The sequence below is a fragment of the Corvus brachyrhynchos genome, unplaced genomic scaffold (assembly GCF_000691975.1).
Source record: "Corvus brachyrhynchos isolate BGI_N302 unplaced genomic scaffold, ASM69197v1 scaffold69, whole genome shotgun sequence".
In the NCBI taxonomy this organism is placed as follows: domain Eukaryota; kingdom Metazoa; phylum Chordata; class Aves; order Passeriformes; family Corvidae; genus Corvus; species Corvus brachyrhynchos.
The window spans coordinates 673,503-692,314 of NW_008240228.1; the positions used below are offsets into that span (position 1 = coordinate 673,503).

The 18,812-nt window shown below is 38.3% G+C and overlaps 1 protein-coding gene across 8 annotated transcripts in view; it reads right to left on the bottom strand.

Annotated features, from left to right (window-relative positions):
- Positions 1-18,812, bottom strand: part of MACROD2 (MACRO domain containing 2) — an 888,200-nt gene that overhangs the window by 284,953 nt on the left and 584,435 nt on the right. For all 8 annotated transcript variants that reach the window (XM_017745239.1, XM_017745241.1, XM_017745240.1 and 5 more), the window contains one exon: positions 14,428-14,458. In XM_017745239.1, the coding sequence (XP_017600728.1) occupies positions 14,428-14,458 (31 nt within the window). The remainder of the gene's footprint in view (positions 1-14,427; positions 14,459-18,812) is intronic.

The following is an 18,812-nucleotide window of genomic DNA, read 5'->3' on the forward strand; positions in this document are numbered from 1 at the left end:
AGAGCAGGAAGGAGGAAAAAAATGTTAGCAGTCAGACAAACTTTTGCAAACAGTTTAAAAACTGCTTAGAACACATTTGAAAGAGCTAGTGTGCAATAACAGAGCCAAGGGAGAAAACAATGAATGTGTGAGCTTCTGGGACATTCCTTGTGCTAAAATTTTAACGTCAGTCTTGTTTCTTATGACTTCCCATCAAATTCCACATCTTTCTCATGTGCTGCATGGGATAATACCACCAGAAACACACCAAAAAGACTTGATGCTTCTAAAGGATTGAAGTACTTTTGAAAATCCAGTAGACAAATAAAAAAGCCCACAAATCAGTTTGAACAAAGCAAGTTCAAAGCATGGAAAAACATTACCTTCTAAATCCAGTTTTAACAAATGAAGGTGCTACTGCCACATCCTTGTCCCCCAGGAGTTACTCCATGCTCAGACCTGCTAGATGCAACATTTGTGTGGACATCCTTTGCTTTGGGCCAAATCAGTGGGTTAGACTGGATTCAACATCTTCAGTCTAGGTGGTTTTTCACCGAGCAATGCTTTTTGGAATTGAAATGGTTTGGCTAGGAGGCGGACTGAGAGACCTGAGGAGACCATGAGTCTTGGGGCAGCTGTGGGCTGAGCATCCTCACAGCAGGTGGAACTGGAGTAGCCAAAGAGTGCTTAGATAGGGTTGTCTAGGAGTTTGATGGTGGTGGGTTTGGCGGTTTTTGATAAAACAAAGTGTCTTTTAAATAACTGCATCTAACGTGTGCTAATGTGATGACACTGTCTTAAGTGCTGAACATTATAGACAGATAATCCAGGACTGGATTGAAGCCCACGATTATCTTCTAGTATTTACCCTGTGGATATTTAGATTTGTTGTGAAGGAAGAGAAAGAGAGCTTCATCATCAGTCTTGACATTTTTGAGGAAGAGAGGAGCCTTACAATTTAGAGATCCACAGACATTAATGTATTTAGTAGGCAGTGACAAAAATAAGCAATAAATACAGAGTAACCTAAGTAGCATGGATCATACATTAAAAGTTACAAAATTAAGGCTACACATGAAATTCAGGCAGAACCATTTTGTTTAGTAAGTAGAAAATCAATGAAATATGTTGACAGTAAGACATAAAAACAAATAATAAAAACAAGTAGATTAAAAAAAACTGCGGAGGTAAGGGAAAATTTAAGACATCAAGAATGATAAAACATGGAGCCAAGGCTGAAATGCATTCAGTACAAATATCAAGGTGACCTCTTCCTAGCTTTGATACCACGGAACTTCAATAATTTGTGAAAATTGGTCTTGGTTAGCAAACGCAATTTGTTATCAAATGCAATTTTTTAAAAGCAGATAATTTCTTGAAATCATATGTAATTTAAACTTAATATATGTTTATGAACTTCAAACCTATGTTTTATTGGCATTAGTGCTGATGGAGAAATGTTTCTATTTATTCCTTTTCAGAAAATGCTCAGCTTAGTTAAGGTCAGCATAAATGCCATGTAATCAACATGGGAAACACAGAAGAAGGTCAACGACTAGGAAAGAGAATCTTGAAAACATGAAACAAGTTAAGAAAGTATTTGGAAGCTAATTCTTTACTATCAAATGCCTCACATTCCACAGCCAAAACATCACTGACTGCCCTTAGTAAGACAATTTTGAACATGCTGGCATTATTAAAGAAATACAAGGGCAGAGTAGTTACATATCCCGTATCACTTGTGCACACTCTTGGCCACCCAAGAGGGTACCCAATGAGGGTAACTACAGTCACTGCTTCTGATTACCTATAGCCAATAAAATGGTGTCAACTACACCAAGCTACACAATTGAGAGATGGGTATAAGGTTCCATAACATGAAATCCTCATTATGAATAACACAGAAGCATTGCCAATATGCATTCTCATTACCTGAATCATGGCTAGCAGCTCTGATTAGAAGGGAGATTTGAATCTTATATCTTTTTTTGGGAAGGGCCTACTATATATCAGTAGTTCACTACTTCAGTGAAAACTAGTAAATTGTAACTCATAATGTTGGTAGCAAAATACAACAGAAGATTTCTAGAGCACTGACTGGCATGGCCAGCATGTAAATAACATCACTTGTTTCTTCTATATTGTTTTTAGTACTGTGAAAAATGTATCAGCTTTTCCTTCCTTTCTCACTTTGTAAACTAGGCCAAAAGGGAAGGAACCATCATCTCTTAATTAAGCAGTGCCAGCTTAGCAACAGAATTGTTCTCTACTCTCATTCCTAAAGACAGGAAAAAAAACACCCTGAAAACCAAACCAAACCCAGAAGCCTACAACCAACCAGCAAATACAGCTCAAAATGTCATTGGACATGTTCCTAATGGCACTAGGCTAAAAAATATGTTCTGGCCTCCTAACAGTCAGCTATAGCATGTTTACTGCTACAACAAAAATAATGGTTAAAAACCTATCAGTGGCAGAATGTTTAGCACCTATTACAGACACGAGTGTAACTACCTAATGGTAATTAAGGGCATAAGAGAATGATTAATGTTCTGAATCCATAAAACTGCATCGGTGTGGAAGCTATTATGATTGCACTGTCTGCAGCTCACAGCCTACACTGGGCAATTTACGGTGAAAAGCATTCTGCATAAAACGGATACTCCATTTTTCCAACACTGGATAATGAGCTGGTACATAAAGCTGAAACTATGCACCTCACACTGGTCACCGCTTGAACAGTCGATTTACTCTCATCCTGAGGATGCACTTGTTTTTCTTAATTTTAAGTTCTACATATTCCTATTCTGTATTTTTCTCATCAAAACGCCAAACACTTCACATGGCATCTTTTGTAATTTAGAAATATGTTTTTCTTCGTCAGAACTAAGCAACAAGAAAATGGATACAGAAAATACTGTACTGGGTGGTAGCTAGAACAATGTGCTGACATTTATATTGGCTCTTATTTAGCTCAGGGGTTTTTGAACCAGGTCTTCCCCATGCAGAAGTGGCACAATTATTCACATTGAATAGCACCTTCCTCAGTGAGTGACCTGGAAGTGCTACTAAATTGGACTAAGCAACCCAAAATTTGGTTTGTAACAGAAACAAGTCACAATGTGTGATGAATGATTATATTTTCTATATGGGGTACTCCCTGAAAATGAAGGTTTAGTGTTCGTATTCCAGAGAGAAACCAAACAGAAGGGGGCAAAAAGTCTTCCACTGCCACAGCATCACACACAATAAGTTATTACCCTTTAAATAGTACTACACAGTATTTCTGTAAAAGGGTTCTTTCAAACATCACAGAGAGAAGGGAAAAAAAATGATATGCTGCATTGTCCAAAACTAAATTGGAAAAGAATACATACAGATTATCATCTAGTAACATATAGGAAAGCAAGTACTTTCATTCTCTTACATATAAGTAATATACTGAAAGGAATAAAAGAGGTACACAAATCATTTATAAATCAGACTTTAAAGTAATGTCCTTTTCAAGGGGCTAGATACTCTTTCAAGAAAAAGTAAGATAAAGTCTTCCCTGCCCAAATCAAATATTTTTAAAAAGGTACCATACTTTGGACAAGATTTCTCCTCTGCCGAGCTCAATGCAGTTATTCAAAGTGAATAGGGTCAATTACAAAAAACCACATTTATTTCTCTCAGTGCAATGGAATATTTCACAGCTGGCGCAAATCACCGTAGCTTCTCTGAAACCAATGTGCTCTAGCATGAAGTCAGCTGCTTCCATTTCAGTTACCAGATGAAAACCTAAAACCATAGCCATAGATAGAATAAAGAACATTATTAAGTAAAGAACATTACTATGAGTAGGCCAGTTAAAAGAGTCCCATATTCCTAATATAACCCTAGAAGCCACACAGCTGCCGCGCAATTCCAAAAACTAGATAAGAAGAAAGAAGAAAATAAGCAAACATCTACCGAAAGTTCCCAAGTTCTCTACATAACTGTCAGAGTAAATAATTTTCTTTAGGCTGCTACTGCTTTCCTTTCCACCTGGAACCAGCTTACCTCCTGTCCCCTGGAACAAAATCAGAGTCTATCTGAAGCTACAGATGCTCAGACTTGCCGGCAATAACAACAGAATCATAGAATGGCTTGTGTTGGAAGGCACCCTAATATAATCTAAACTTCAACCTCAAATTTTTGCTGTCTTTTTCAGTAGCCATAACACATCCAGCCAAACCAAGGAGTCATTTTGGTTCCCATGGGATCAGACACAAAATCACTCCACAAACACAATTTAGGTTGTTCTCTCTTTAAACCAGGATCTTGTAAGCCACTGTGACTTTTCCTCCTCAGAACTAATCCAGGAGCTCCCTGTCCCACCTCAGTGATGGATGAGGTGTTGGGATGCTCTCAGTAACCTCTATCACACCCACCAAACCCTCTGACTGAGAGCGAACAGTTTGTTTATGGGCGGTGCTGGTGACAAGCACACCAACAAGTCCCCTCATTCAGTCAAATGGGAGAATTGAAGGATTAGTCTGTCATGCCAGTACAGGGCCTCATTTTTCTTCTGTGCTACGTGGGTCACCCCCCTTCCTGCAGCCTGTATTTGATTGTGATTAATTCATCAAGGCTGGCTATAGCATGGAAATGAAGAAATGGATTGCTAATTACAGTTATCTTCTCACAGAACACCCCTTGAACTGGTCCTTTTCTGCAGTAGTGACAGCTCAGAAATAAACCAAATGCAGCTCTATTGAGCAGAAGCCTGACTTAAAGTGTATTTTAAAGCAGAAGGTGACTTCCCCCTGCCCAAACCAGCTCTTCAGTGTAAATGACTGACTTCTATCCTGTCTGCCTGGCAGGTACACAAAGAGCCTGTCCACATTTGTTTTCATAGTTACTTTGTTAATATGCACCAAATTTCTGACTTAACACTCTTCAACAAGAAGGTGCACATTTGTTTCTGCATGCCTCACCCTGAATAAACCTGACGGGGAATTTAGTATGTATACAATTACTGCCAAGTAAACAAACCTAGCAATGATTCTACTCTGCACAGAAGCTCTGGAAAGGATTCGAACTTCTTCCCCAACAGTACTCACAGAAAGGTAAATTCTGACTCTTGCTGCATTTTCTCTGCAATAAGCCTCATGTGTTCTTACAGGCTGTGTAATATTTCATTGATACAGGCAACTAGCTTAAATTGAATAATCAGATTCTGATAGATTAGTCAAACAGGAAACAATTCCATAACAACCTGATATTTTATTAACAATTATAAATATGGAATTTGAGAAATAACACTTCAGTCCTGGCAACGCATGCATGCAATTTGTTTTATTCACTGATACAACCACCAGCAAGTTACTTGAGTTGCATAAATTCAAAGTATATGTACAAATCTAACTTTTTATTACCTCAGAAATTACCAGTTAAAAAAAAAATCCTTTCTTCTGGAAAAAAAAAAAAAATCAGACCATTGTAATAGATGCTTCCTTCCATTGTTGTAATTCACAGTATTTTATACTATTTTCTGGTGCATCACACCTTGAGACAAAAGACAGGTTAACATTTTGTGAACATGTGCGACACACAACAGCTCTAAATGCATTCCCAAGACAAAAAGGAATAACTCAGCCTCTTCCAGGCCCAAGGTGGCCTTCCATTAACCCAGCTGCCAACACAGTCTGCGGTGTGCAGAGCTGCAGAATACATCTTATAAACAGGATTTTGGCTTAGAAACAGGATTAGTCATTCACTACACAGAATCATCCAGCTCTGCTATTCTGCCTCAGTGGCAGTTGCCCTTTCCAGTGATATATGGCAGCATTCCTATTTAACAAAGACGCAGGACAAAGGACAATACAGTGAATGACCCTCAGAGCCAGAGACACCTTTAGCTTGACTTTCAGGTACTTTGATGATAGCAAGCCTATTCTGTCGATCTTTTCTTTCATTTCAGGAGAAAGATATTTGCCCTAACAGCAACACATTTTTACCTTTCACAAGCCACCTAAAAGCCTCCATATTATCACACACATTTCTTCTGAACTTCTTGAAGTGACCAAAGTTAAGAATGAGAGATGACCTTGGTAGTGTAAATTTATGTATATGGCGACTTTCAGTGTTTGTACTGGAGTGGTATTAAGGGTCTCCAACACTGACTAGGACCATTACAATAGATATTGCATAAATAAACAATAAGAGGCAAAGTCTGCTATCGAGAATAAAAAGTAGGACAAATAAGGCCCAGAACCACAATATTTTGTGGCCAGAACAAGACAGAACTATCCCTCCACACTAAAAAATAAGGTAATAATGAGAAAGAGAAGCTGTTTCCCTGAGGCATTTACTATCTAATGCAGTTGCAGAAGTTCAAAAAGATACCAAAGGTTGACACCTTTTTGGTAAAACTATCTGATGTACATGACGCCACAAATATTATTCCTACTCAACTTTAGTGTGTCAGGGCTTTTAAAAGCTCTACAAGGACACATAGATAAAGGCTTGTACTACTATTCTGTCCTCACAGAATGAGTTTTAAGCTCTGAGTGGGAGTCAACTGAATACACACAGAGTCACAGGATACCTCAGGCTGAAAGGGAACCATGAGGATTATTGAGTCAGACTCTGCTCCTCACAGGACTACCTAAAATTAAATCATGGGACTAAGTGCATCATGTTCATCAGGCTTCATGGCAGCTTCCTTCTGTTTATTTTTGTAAACTCCAGATAAAACAATTGCATGGTATTAAAATGATTGTGGGTGATCATCTAGGAATAGAAATCTTGCCCTTGGCGAGCTTTTCTAGCTGCTAAAGTATACAGGACGTGTGTGGTATAACTAGGATTACATACAAGACTAGTTATGCCAGAGTGCACAGGTAAATGAAATCTGCCAAGTGCTAAGATGTGGGAAGGCATGAAAAAGATATTCTTATAATGACTATGTTTTCACACTACATCTAATCATGAATATGGTTAAAAGACACCCACAACAACATGGTAGAATTCACTAATGGATTGGGCTCCAAGTTAAGTTTTAGACACATACTCTCTCCTGGGGCAAGGGGCAAGATTACATCAAAGAAAAAATTAGGATAGCAATAACTGGGCCTTTTACCAAGAAATATTTTATACTTCATGTATCATCTTAATGTAATGTCTCTAGGATGAGGTCCGTATAGCTTTATTTTCTTACTTCAATTCATTTCTTAATAAATTAGCTTCAAAGAGCTTAAGCTTTTCTGGAGTGTAAAGCCACAGAACAAACACATCAGATTATCTTGTTGACATCAGCCAGGAAAATTTTGAAAAGAGAATAAGTGATTCTGTTGGTATACAACAAAATAGAGTTTTAACTTTCCTCATGGTAATTAAGACATTCCTAATTCTTTGAATAGAAAAAGATAAATATGAAAGCAAATAATATATCTGACCAGCTGAAGCCCTGTTTATGATTTCTGCATTATGCTTTCTGAATACCAGAGAACTTTTCCAACTTATTTATGCTTTAAAGGATAGTTACCCAATTTAAAAAAAAAAATACAAAAAGTGAAAGGAAAAAGGGGAAAAGTGCCCAAAGCTCAACATGTCTTTGATGCCTTTGGAGATGTTCCTGGCTTTTCCTCAGCAGTCTGGAGATACCTATAGAGCTCATTGCAAAAGGAACTCCATGCTAGGAGCTTCAAGATGGAAAACACTATGAAATAAGAGCAAGAGAGCACACAATTGTTTCTTGCGGAGTAGAACCCAGACAGTGAGGTTAAAGAGGGTGGGCAGCTGCAAGATTGAAGGGAGCAATTAATATAATAATACATATCTAATATAAATATGAATGAAATATAAATATATATAGATATAATTTTAAAAGGAAAAAGTAACTACATAGACTTTTATTTCTTCCTAAAGAGAACATAGAAAAGACTAAAAGAGAGGCCACGAGGCAACTGACTATTCAGTGATCAACAGTCTAAGTTTTCAAAGGGAAATTTTTAAGGACAGTCAGTAAATGCCATTTGAATGAAGGACAGGATTTGTCCTCTAGTGTTCAGGGGAAATGCTGCAAACTGGACCAGTCAGCAAGACCTTCAGAATAGATAAAATTCTAGATAGTCAAACTACATTATCCATAAAAAGCCAATTTCCACTGAAAAAGAGAGATTATTAAGTCTCTTGTCTGGAGTCAAGTTAGAGCTTCTTCTTGCTAAATACATCATATGAATGTTAATTTTAGACTGCTGAGAGCTCATTGATTTACACTTCCCTGTAATAATTTTTTTAGTATTTAAATTATGGGAAGACACCAATTAGTATCATGGACACCTCACTGTCTGAAATAAGAACACTGTTAAATAATGCATGTAACAAATTTTCATACAAGTAGTAATTAGATTTCTAGGATTACGTGAATATTATAATAGCAATTTCATAGCTGTTACCATTATTAATTTTAATAATAATCTATTTAACCAGTGATCAGTCCCAAAAGAAGCATCAAAGAATGAATTCTCATATATCTTCATTTTCTCTAACATATTACATTATGCCAATTATGGAGCAAATAACAAAATGCAATTAACTCCCAGTGAGTTACAAAAAAGGTCTTTTAAAACCACACAGTGTCAAAAAAGTTGATGTGGTCTGCATTGAGGGATGAGGAGTTACTGATCAAGTTAAAAAATTACCTTAGTTATGAAAATCTTATTAATAGGAACTTTCCTTATGTGACCTACTGGATTGGGAATTTTTATCACAAAGAATTTATATGATAATATTCATTTTCTGGGATAATCTCAACTGACATCACAATATCCAAATCCTGATGATCACATAAGCCTCAGGCCTTTTTAATGGTGACAGGAACTCAAAGCACCAGACTGGAGATAAATACAAAACTACTTCATAGTTACTTATTACACATTTGTGTATAGTGGCTCTGAAAAATTTACAGCTAACTCCTTCCTTGGAAAGATGACAGTGCAACCCTTATTAGAATTGCTCATTAAAGGAACATCTATCCCAGAAATGAAATGCCAACAGGAAAATGAGAAGAAACAGATGAGAAAGACAGAAATAGACGGCCTCAACCTTTAACCCTGTGTCAGGAATTTATGCTGCCTTTGAAAACATTTGGTTTAGTCTTCTGACTCAGATTTTCAGAGGGCTTTTATAATCCTTTAGTAGAACACCTGCCAGTTAATCCCTTGTTATAATCTACCTTGGATCACCTCATAGAGAAGAGCTGATGGATATGCTCCCAGCCCTCTGTGGCAGGATGAATCACTCTTTGGACCCTGAGCAGGATACACTGGGGGTCAGGACAGTGGTGACACCAGCTGGCACACAACCAAAGGACCTCCTCCTCCAAATCTAAAGCAGACCAGAGGATCTGTGCTCCCTCCATGCATCCACCCTTGAGAACGGATTATATGCTTCTATTTCCTATACACACAGCCTAGTTTACTCTATTTTTTTTTTCTTTTAAGACTCCCCTTTCACAACACGTAACAAATAAAACCGTTCAATGTTCTCCTCATGACCAGGCCAGAAGCTACAGCTAAGCCTCAGTGGCCTGATTCTACAAGCAGCAAGACTTCAATGTAATAATGATGTTTAAAATGTGGTGAAACTGCATTTCCACCACCTAAATCACCACAGACATTCTGCACTTCCATGGCATTTGGTCTTTTTCTCTCTGTGTTTTTAAAAGAAATGCAAGTACAAATTCATAACAAAACTAAGAGCTGCCACTATCTTTCTTCTCAGAAAGAGTAGAGGACATAATTTTCATGAAATCAAGCTAAGGTACAACATACAGCTATATTGATGTAGAGCTAGAAATACACACCAGTTGGAGAATTCAGTTTCATCTTTCTTCCCCCACTTACTTTCTTCTTTTTTCCCCCCTATCTTAAGTTTAAAATAACATTTAAATACTAGTTTCTGTTTCCAGAGAGCAGTTTATTTTGCCAACATAAGTATCTCGGAATGAAGCCAAACCCTATATTACTGTAAAGTAACAGTATGGAGGGAACACATAGGTGTGCATAGACCATAACATCTTGAATACCTTCCATATGCAGCCTATCCTACAATTATCTCTCAACATATTTGTGACAAACAGGAAAATTCCTGTCTCCTTACATCCATTTGCAGAGCCCTGTTTTAGTTTTGTGGCTTGGAAGCTTTGTAGCACCATATCCAACATCCTTGTTCACTTTGCAGGCTGCAAATACCACAATTTGTAGAGAGGTTCTTAAAGACGCAATAACTCTTTCAGAAAATCTACCAAATAAAGTGGCATTTTCCCCCCAATCCCCCCTTCCGAAGGTACCTCAGACATAGTAAGACAGCAATTATGGGGAAACTGGACATGTAAATGGTGATCCACTGCTATAACATTGTCTTGGGGTGACTTTATGATGTGTATCCCATATCGCTGCTCTATGCCAGAAATTAATTTTGTGCATTTCTGTGCCTTTAAACTGAGCCTTAGAGGGGGGAGAAAAAAAAAAACTGAGCAGAACTTTCAAAGCAGTGTTTCAAGGACACACAGAGATAGAGTCAGCTCTGCATTCTGCTGCGGCGCGAGAGAAGAGCAGGAGGAAGCACCCTACTTGCTTTCCAGCCAGATTTTGGCTTTTTTTTTCTCCGGAGGGAGAGGGAGAGTTGAACTTCTGTTTTCCTGGGACTTCGTTTTTTTCCCTTCTTTTTTGGACTGTTTCAACATCAGAACACATCGGGACTTTTTCCACCAAGGTGGAGGCCCTGGAGGAGGGCCCACCCCACCCCAGCTCTGAGGAGGAGGAGAGAGGCTACCTACCGAAGGGCTCTGGAATCTTCCCAGGGTTCTCTCCACAGCAAGAGATTTTATTATTTAGCATTATTATCCTCTTCCGGTGCATTTGTTAAATAAATAGTTTTTATCTTTTTCACTTTCCTTCGAAGAAAATTTATTTTTTCCCCGAACCTGGTGGGGTGAGGGTGGTTGTAACCTGCCTTCTATCAGGGGATATTTCCAAACTTGCCCAAACCAGCACAAACATGAAAATCTGACACACTACAGCCTAAAATAGCACTTTGTACCCTCTGAACTATAGATTTGTCTACAGATTTTTTTCCAAACAGATAGTAAAATCGCTTTAAAAAGGAAAAAGAGACAAAATGTAAGAAAATTCCTAAAAATCTAACTGGTCTGGCTTAAAAAAAAAAAAGAAAAAATAAGAAGACAATGTTAAGATGGCACTTAGGCTTATGTTTGTGTGTTACTTAACAGCTGCTGAGGATGTGTAGCTTGATACTCCAATACCCCCTAATACCATGGGAGTGATGTAAATCCCTCAGACCTCCTCGCAAAACAGCTTTATTTAGGAAACTTCATGCTCTTGGTATAAACGAAAGCATTTATTGCAACCGAAGAGAGTAACCCAGGCATCCACAGGGATATAAACCTTCACAGCCTTTGCTTTCTTAGACTGATTAGCAGCTCATAAGCTTATTAAAGGTGATAGGGATCTCTTAGTAAAATATATTAGTGATTGGGGATCTCTTAGGGAATTTTTTTTTCCCAGAGTGCCTGTGGGCAGACTCTCCTGTGTTGTGTAGTCCTTACAAACATTTAGCATTGGTTGCTTTCTATGTCATTTTTCAAAGATAAAATCCCTCATTTGAATCTATCAAACTTCTAAATCAAAGATCCTTTGTGAGCGGATTTGTTGCCAGCACTCTTTAAACTGGAGTATATGAAAATTCAAGTTTTAACTGCTGGCACAGTGCAGCAGTCAAATGGCCTTCCCAAGGCTGTAACTTGTTCAAGCTGAAACATCCACTGCGTGATGGGTGGAGATGGAGCATCAGGAAAGTGTGGAAGAAAGGTAGACTTTTCCTCTATCCAACACCCTGCCCACAGAAAGGAATCTGCCCTTTGCCAAGACCTCGGAAAGAGCCTTGCTTGCTTGTTTCTTCCCAGCTTCCTTTTTATGGGAGTAAAGGCGTGCTCTGCAATGATGAAAACAAGAATGGACTGCTCCCCAGAGAAGTGTGAACACTGTCCTAATGACAAGAGTGAAGGTGAGCAATCTGTACATCTACATGAGTCTGGAGAAGAACACAATCCAGATTCTAAAACTGGATATACTCAGTTGATCTCTTGCAAATTTCTCTGCTTCAATTTGTAGGAGAAATTGAGTCCTCAGCCAGGAGTTTCTGAAGGGAAAGCATTTGCTTGCATGGATCCAAGATGAGAAAACAACAAGTGTGTTCCTTCTATAACACTCTACTGGGACAGTCCAGTGTTATGTGCACAGCACAAGGATATCCTAATCAGCTTGGCCACCAGGAATGAGGCTGATCCACTTTTTCATCTACACACTGCCTTTATCTAAAGGAATATGCATAAATAAAGGGAAAACCCCAACAAAACCAAAAAGATGAAAGCATAGTTTTGTGGGGTTTGTGTGTATTTTACATTGCAAACATGTCACCACCCACAGCATAATTTTAGCAATGCAACAGCTATCAAATATTCTTGAAAATACTGACACCTGAAGCCAGATGCAGGGCTGCCTGCTTAATTATTACTCTCAGGCAGTACATCTGAAAGTCTGTAAAGAAGGAAAATATTTTTTTAAGCGAGGAATAGAAAGTATTTATTAAAATGCAAACAGTACCATCGATTAGAGGTTGTATTCCCCCCCAAAAAAGCCACAAAAGCAGCCTAAGAAAAACAGAGCATTTTAGCACAAATGCATTTTATTTCCAACAGTGAAAACAGCAAACAATTACAGAAAAAGCATCTGTCACAGTGTAAAATGTTTCAGTAATGCCACAGCTACCTTCGAGAAAAGCATCATAAACCTCACCTAAACTCAAGATTCCTATCAGAAATCCTTTCCAACTTTCTCTGCTGGCTTTGGGGGACCATATTTCTCACCTGCTGAGACTTTTCTATTAACTAGGCCAATTCTAAAAAAAAAGTGAACTATTATTATTTGTACATCCCACTTACTAGTAATTTCCATATATTTATAGCACGACTTGCTTGATTTTGTAAAATAGTAACAAAAATGTATCTATGTAAAAGATCAAGATTTAAGCCAATGAGTCAAGGCCTAAAATGCAAACCTTGCCTCCAAGTTCAAAAGGAGGACCAAAACTGAGAACTGAGGCAGAGCTTTCTCTGAAACCAGATTTATATTCAGCCAATTCTAGTGCTCTGCATCATATTCTGCAACAATGCAAATGCAGTTCAAGTAAAAGGGAATAAAGCACCCACATTGAATTAGATTTTACCTTCTAAAGCCTATTTCATATTTACAATCATAAAATAATTTTAAATGAGGTCCTTGAAAAAGAAGGAACAAGCCTAATATTCCTGCCTTCCTTTCTCCCCTCTTGAATCTGAATTACCTAATTAGTCAAAGCTCAAATTATCTAACAATTACTGTATGTTATGACTTATGTCATACTACATTGTTACATGATGTTTTTTTTTTTTAATTTATTGCTGTTTAGCATAAAATCATTGAATAGTTTGGGTTGGAAGGGACTTTAAAGATCATCTGTTTCCAACCCTGCTTCGAACACCTTCCACTAGACCAAGCTGCTCAGACTCCCATCCAAGCTGACCTTCAACAGTTACGGGGATGGAGCAACCATGTGTTTCTCTGAAACATCCTTAATTTAAAAACTTGAAATTGTATAAGTAATCAAACGTACAATCATTTCTATGCATTTATTGAACCTAAATGGAAGAAAACTCAACGTAGGTTATTGTTTAATGAAAAAAAATTCCCTTTGTAAATTGCATGTTTTCTCAAATTTCTCAATATTTTGCTAAATATTGAACTGTTTGTTTTCTTCTGCCTTCAAATATCATGCTCACTTCTTTTGGCCAACTAAAAGCAAGTTGACTATCAGTGATGGATTACCTTATGATTACAACAAAGCAAGAGACTTACAATAACCCTTTCCTTCCAGTTCCTTCAGGCCATGTTAATTTGCATGTAAATTAATAAACTAAAATTGTGGAAGCAAAACTCAAGGGAACTAAGATAATTTCCTGTTACTTGAGCATGTTGGCTTGGCTATTATTTTTTTTTTCCTGCCAGTCTCGAACGTTGTGGCATCTTTCTTGCTTTCCTTCTGGGTGGAAAACTTTGCCAGACCCCTGTTTTTTCCTGTTGAAGCCACAGCAGCATGTTTAAGAGTTACTGCAGAAGTGTAATCACAGTTGCAAGTCTTCACCCACAAGCTCTAAGGGTTATGCTAAGGGTATATCCCACTTACCAGCACACCAGCATCCAGTCACAGCTGAAGGCTTTGGGCCTCTGTTTTTTAACACAGTATAAATATATTGGTGAGACAAAATGACTGATGAGACATCTGATACAAAATATCACTGTTTGAAATACCAATAATAGGGAAAAACGAGTAAGAATAAGTGACATTGAAGGTCTGTCTTACCATAAATTCCGGTTGAAATACAGGGAAAGGCCTGTAAAACAAATGAAACAAAAAAAAATCAGCAGGATTTCTGCTTACCATACTTTTTATCAAAACCAAGAGTGTTTTTAAATGCCTGTTTTTCAACACCCAGAGATTATATGTTGTAGCATTCACTGTTACAGCAGTCAAATCACAGGCATGCTCATGTATGTGAATGTATGCCTCAAATATTTCATATGTGTTCTTTGCTGCCACATTAATAAAGCTGCATTCTTTTTCTCATCTTGAGCTCCAAGCAACATTTGAACACAGAATTATTCTTAAAACTGTCTTTTGAGCTAAAATTTAATGCTATGAGCTAAAAATTAATGCCATAAGCTACTACAGTAGAAAAAAAAAGTCATATCATGTGGGTAGAGTTAGATAATGTTTCTTCATCAGTAAAACAAGCTTGGCCAGCTTAGACCCTGTTATGCCGCTTTGCCATGCCCTCATTCACTATAATCTCCTTTTTTGATTCAGTTCTTAACCTCAGTTCTTTCAGACGTGGTTCATGGTGTGATCCAACACAGCTGTACTGTTACAAGCCAAAGGTTTGCAAACTGGTGCAGGGGTAGGAACTGGAAGACACTGATGAAAAGAAAGAGTACATCTTTGGGGCAGCTTGGACACCAAAGAATATACATCATGCAACAAGAAATATTACAGACACTGTGCCAGCAAGAACAATAATTTACATTTCTGCTAGCTGTATGTGTTGTCTCAAGATTTGCATTTCTGTGAGCCAGAGTCAGTTTTCCACCAGGAAAAAACAAAGCTGTCGTTTCACAAGAGAGGCAATTTTCTTCGTGTTCAGCTGATATGTGATATCACCTTTGCCTCCCACCTCTGGACTGACAGCAGACACAGCTCAAAGGTATGAGAGCACCTGGGACCAAAGTCTCAAATATCCACCCTGAGGCTCCCTCCAGATCCCCCAGCAATGAGTCATCATACAAAAGAAAGAAATTCTCCTTTACTTAATCACACAGGAAAACATTATTCAAAGCTAATGCTTGCTTTATATTTAACCAGGGAATTAATTAGGGAATGGTGATTAAGAAAGGAGAGGTCTAATGGAAAGAATACATCCTCCCCTCCCCTCTGAAAATGCTTAACTAAAATAAAATGGAGGAGAATTATAGTCTCATTCCTTCTCATAGCCACTACAACTTACATCCTGAAAAGTACTTAGCTTTGTAGTTTGTACCCAATAAATCACAAGAATCAGCTCTTTAAAGAAATGAAGAATAGAGTAGAAAAAAGAAAAAACAACCACCACATGGTTACAGAGCTCAGGCTGAGGTGGCAACAGATATTTCAGCAATCAGAGAGAAGCACAGAGGAAGATTTTGTCCATTTTAGAAAAAGATCTTAAAATTCACCACCATTGCAGTTTCCACATGTTAAGAGACCTTTGCTCCAAACAAGTGTTTTGTTTTCTATTCTTTGCAGAATTTGAATAACAGCATAGGACTTGGATATCCATTTGCCTCAGAAAGTGAGTAACTGAGTATTCATGGTTTTCTCTTACTGGCCTGTAACAACTGTGGATGAGGGGAAACAGTGCTGCAGGACCTCCAAAAGTCCACCAGTCCCGTGGCTCCTTGGGTAACACCCCACATGGCGCCTAGGGGACACAGCTTCAGATCCCCACATGTGTGACAAAGCCAGCCACCTGGTGGGCCTTGGGCTGGAGTGGCTCTGCAGCCCTCCAGCAGCAAAGAGCACCAGCTCCCCCCAGGTCACTGCAGATTCATGACTGCTACAAAGCAAAGGGCATCAGACTGACACAGTGTCTAAGCTGTGTCACAGCTTAGATCCTTAAGGATCACAGATCCTTAAGGTTGTAAAAGACCTCTAAGATCACTGAGTCCAACCATTAAATGAGCCTACTTAAAGCCACGACAGGGACCTTGAAGGGATTTACAAGACTGGCTGATGCACTATGGGACAGGCTCAGCACACACTGCCAACATCTGGCACCACAGATGTGTATTGGGGTGCTGGATCCAATCACCTGCGGGCTCCAGGGGAACAAGCTTCCTTCTCATCATTGCTCAGAGAGAGAAGATGAGAACTGCATTTTCAGCACTGCATGGCAGCCACTTGTCAAACTTGTTCATCTCCATTCACAGAATAACACGCTCTTAGGCCACTCAGCAAGCTCTGGCTGGCAACTTGTGTGTTGTGTATATTTCTTAACACTTTAAAAATTATTGTGCAGGCACAATCATTACCTTGCTTTCAGTTTCTGTCATGCAGCTGAAACATATCTGGAATGCAGCTACAAGGCTGTATAAAATCCCATCAAGTTCCTCTGGAATGTATGTCTGAGCCGTAACTCAGATGAGCTCTGCCCTCTCCCTCATTCAGAGATGATCACAGCACATAACCAGCAGATGTAATTTCGTAAAATGTGACAGTGCTTTTATTCATTCAAGAAAGACCCGTGCCTGAGATCACATATCAACTGTGTTTCCTCTTGGCTCCTAGGGAGACAATTTAGTCTAGATGCCAGGTTGAAATTACTGGCAGAGCAGTAATGGGGAATTCACAGCATGGATATCAACATACTATAATATTTGGCTTATGGACAAAAGATGTTAAGGTTTCTAAACTTTTCTGTGCATAATAACTTAATTATATATCTGATTTCAATTTAAAAAATCTGTTTCACAATAGGTAACATTCATTCCTATGTCCACAATAAAAATGTTTCTCATCTTAATTTGTTGCTGGTAACTGCTATTTATTGATGAACCTTTAATTTCTTTGGTACCAAAATAGCATGTTTGCTTTATTTGGGGACTACTAAGAGATGCTACCCTGATAGCACTCAAACCAGACACAACTCTGGAGTTAAACATAATTAATAAAGGCAGGAGCTTCCTACTACTACTGTGCTTTTGCAATTGTCTAGAGAAAGAGGCCAAATTAAATCAGGTCTGTGAATACTATAAGACTGAAATTTATTTAATTCCTGTAGGACAGGATGTGGGCACTCAGCCTCTGGTTCTTTTTAATCCAATGTGTCTTTACTAAGGCTACAGCAGCAGTGCTAATTAGGATGAAATGTAATGCAGCTCTATGAGGAACATTTACAATAGTCACCATGTGGAGGCCAAGTTGGACTCTCCGACATTTCAGTAAGAAGGACCTGGGTATTTAAATACTTAAGGGCTTATCTACATCAAGGGGTTCTAGTTCACACTGAGCTGCAATGTATTAACTGTTATATATTAGATGAATACAATTGCTAAGTCTACATGACCAGACGCCTCCTACTGCAGCCACAGCTCCTATTTGCTCCCAGCGTCATTTCTGCCACAACCAAGCCATATGCAAGGTAAGCACTTTTCTTCCAGCACATAACACAGCAGACAAAAATAATATCAAACACAAATCCTTCTCTGATTTCACTGCACCATCTTATGAAGAGGACTAACTCTCCCGTTTGAGAGCCATTCCTTCCTGCCCCTTGCATAATTGATATTCCTGTTCATCGGCCAAAGCTCCTAAAAAGCTCGCGCACCTGAGATGCTTTCCAAAATAACATGCTCTACAAAAGTGCTTAATTTCAAAAAGCACAATAAAACAATAAACTTCAGGGACTATTCTATGTCTTTTGCTGCATGAACTATTCACAAAGTACCTATACACATATTTAAGATCAGTAACATCAAACACTCAGAGTCAAGCTTTGCTGCTTTGACTAGATCAAACTTATAAAGCAAATTATTTTATAAACCAGTAACTATAATACTACTCTTTTGCCTCTTAAAAATCCTCATACTACTATCTGGAAAAAAATAAATTAAAATCTTACGCTATTTTCTAGCCTCTCTCCTGAAATTAATTCTCTTTTTGTCATCATTCTGAACCATAATTTAGCAAACAACAGATTTTGGAAGTAACTATCATTCAAAGAAAACATATGTGAATAGGAAATTCCAACATAATTCCCCATCCTGAAAGTGAAGAGAAAAAAAAAGAGGAACAATTGAACTGAAGTTTTCACTACAGACAATACTAGCATGTTTGTTATGTCTTTAAAGAATAACAAAAAGCAATTATCACCTCAAAAATAATCAATGTCTTGAACACAGCATGTCACACACAAGCCTTTAGGCATTTGTACAAGCTCCCTCATCCACACACTGGAAGGTTCTCTTCACCAGAGTCACACACTGGACACGCAAGTGCTGAAAGAGTTGGAGGGAATTCCTTGGTAGAAACATAAACATTCAGCTACTTCACAAGCCTAAAAGTTTACATACTGGCTGTGGGGAGGTTCTCAAAGGATGCTGACAGCTAACAAAATGCTGGTCAAGCAACTACAGCTGAAGCTTGGATTCAGACCC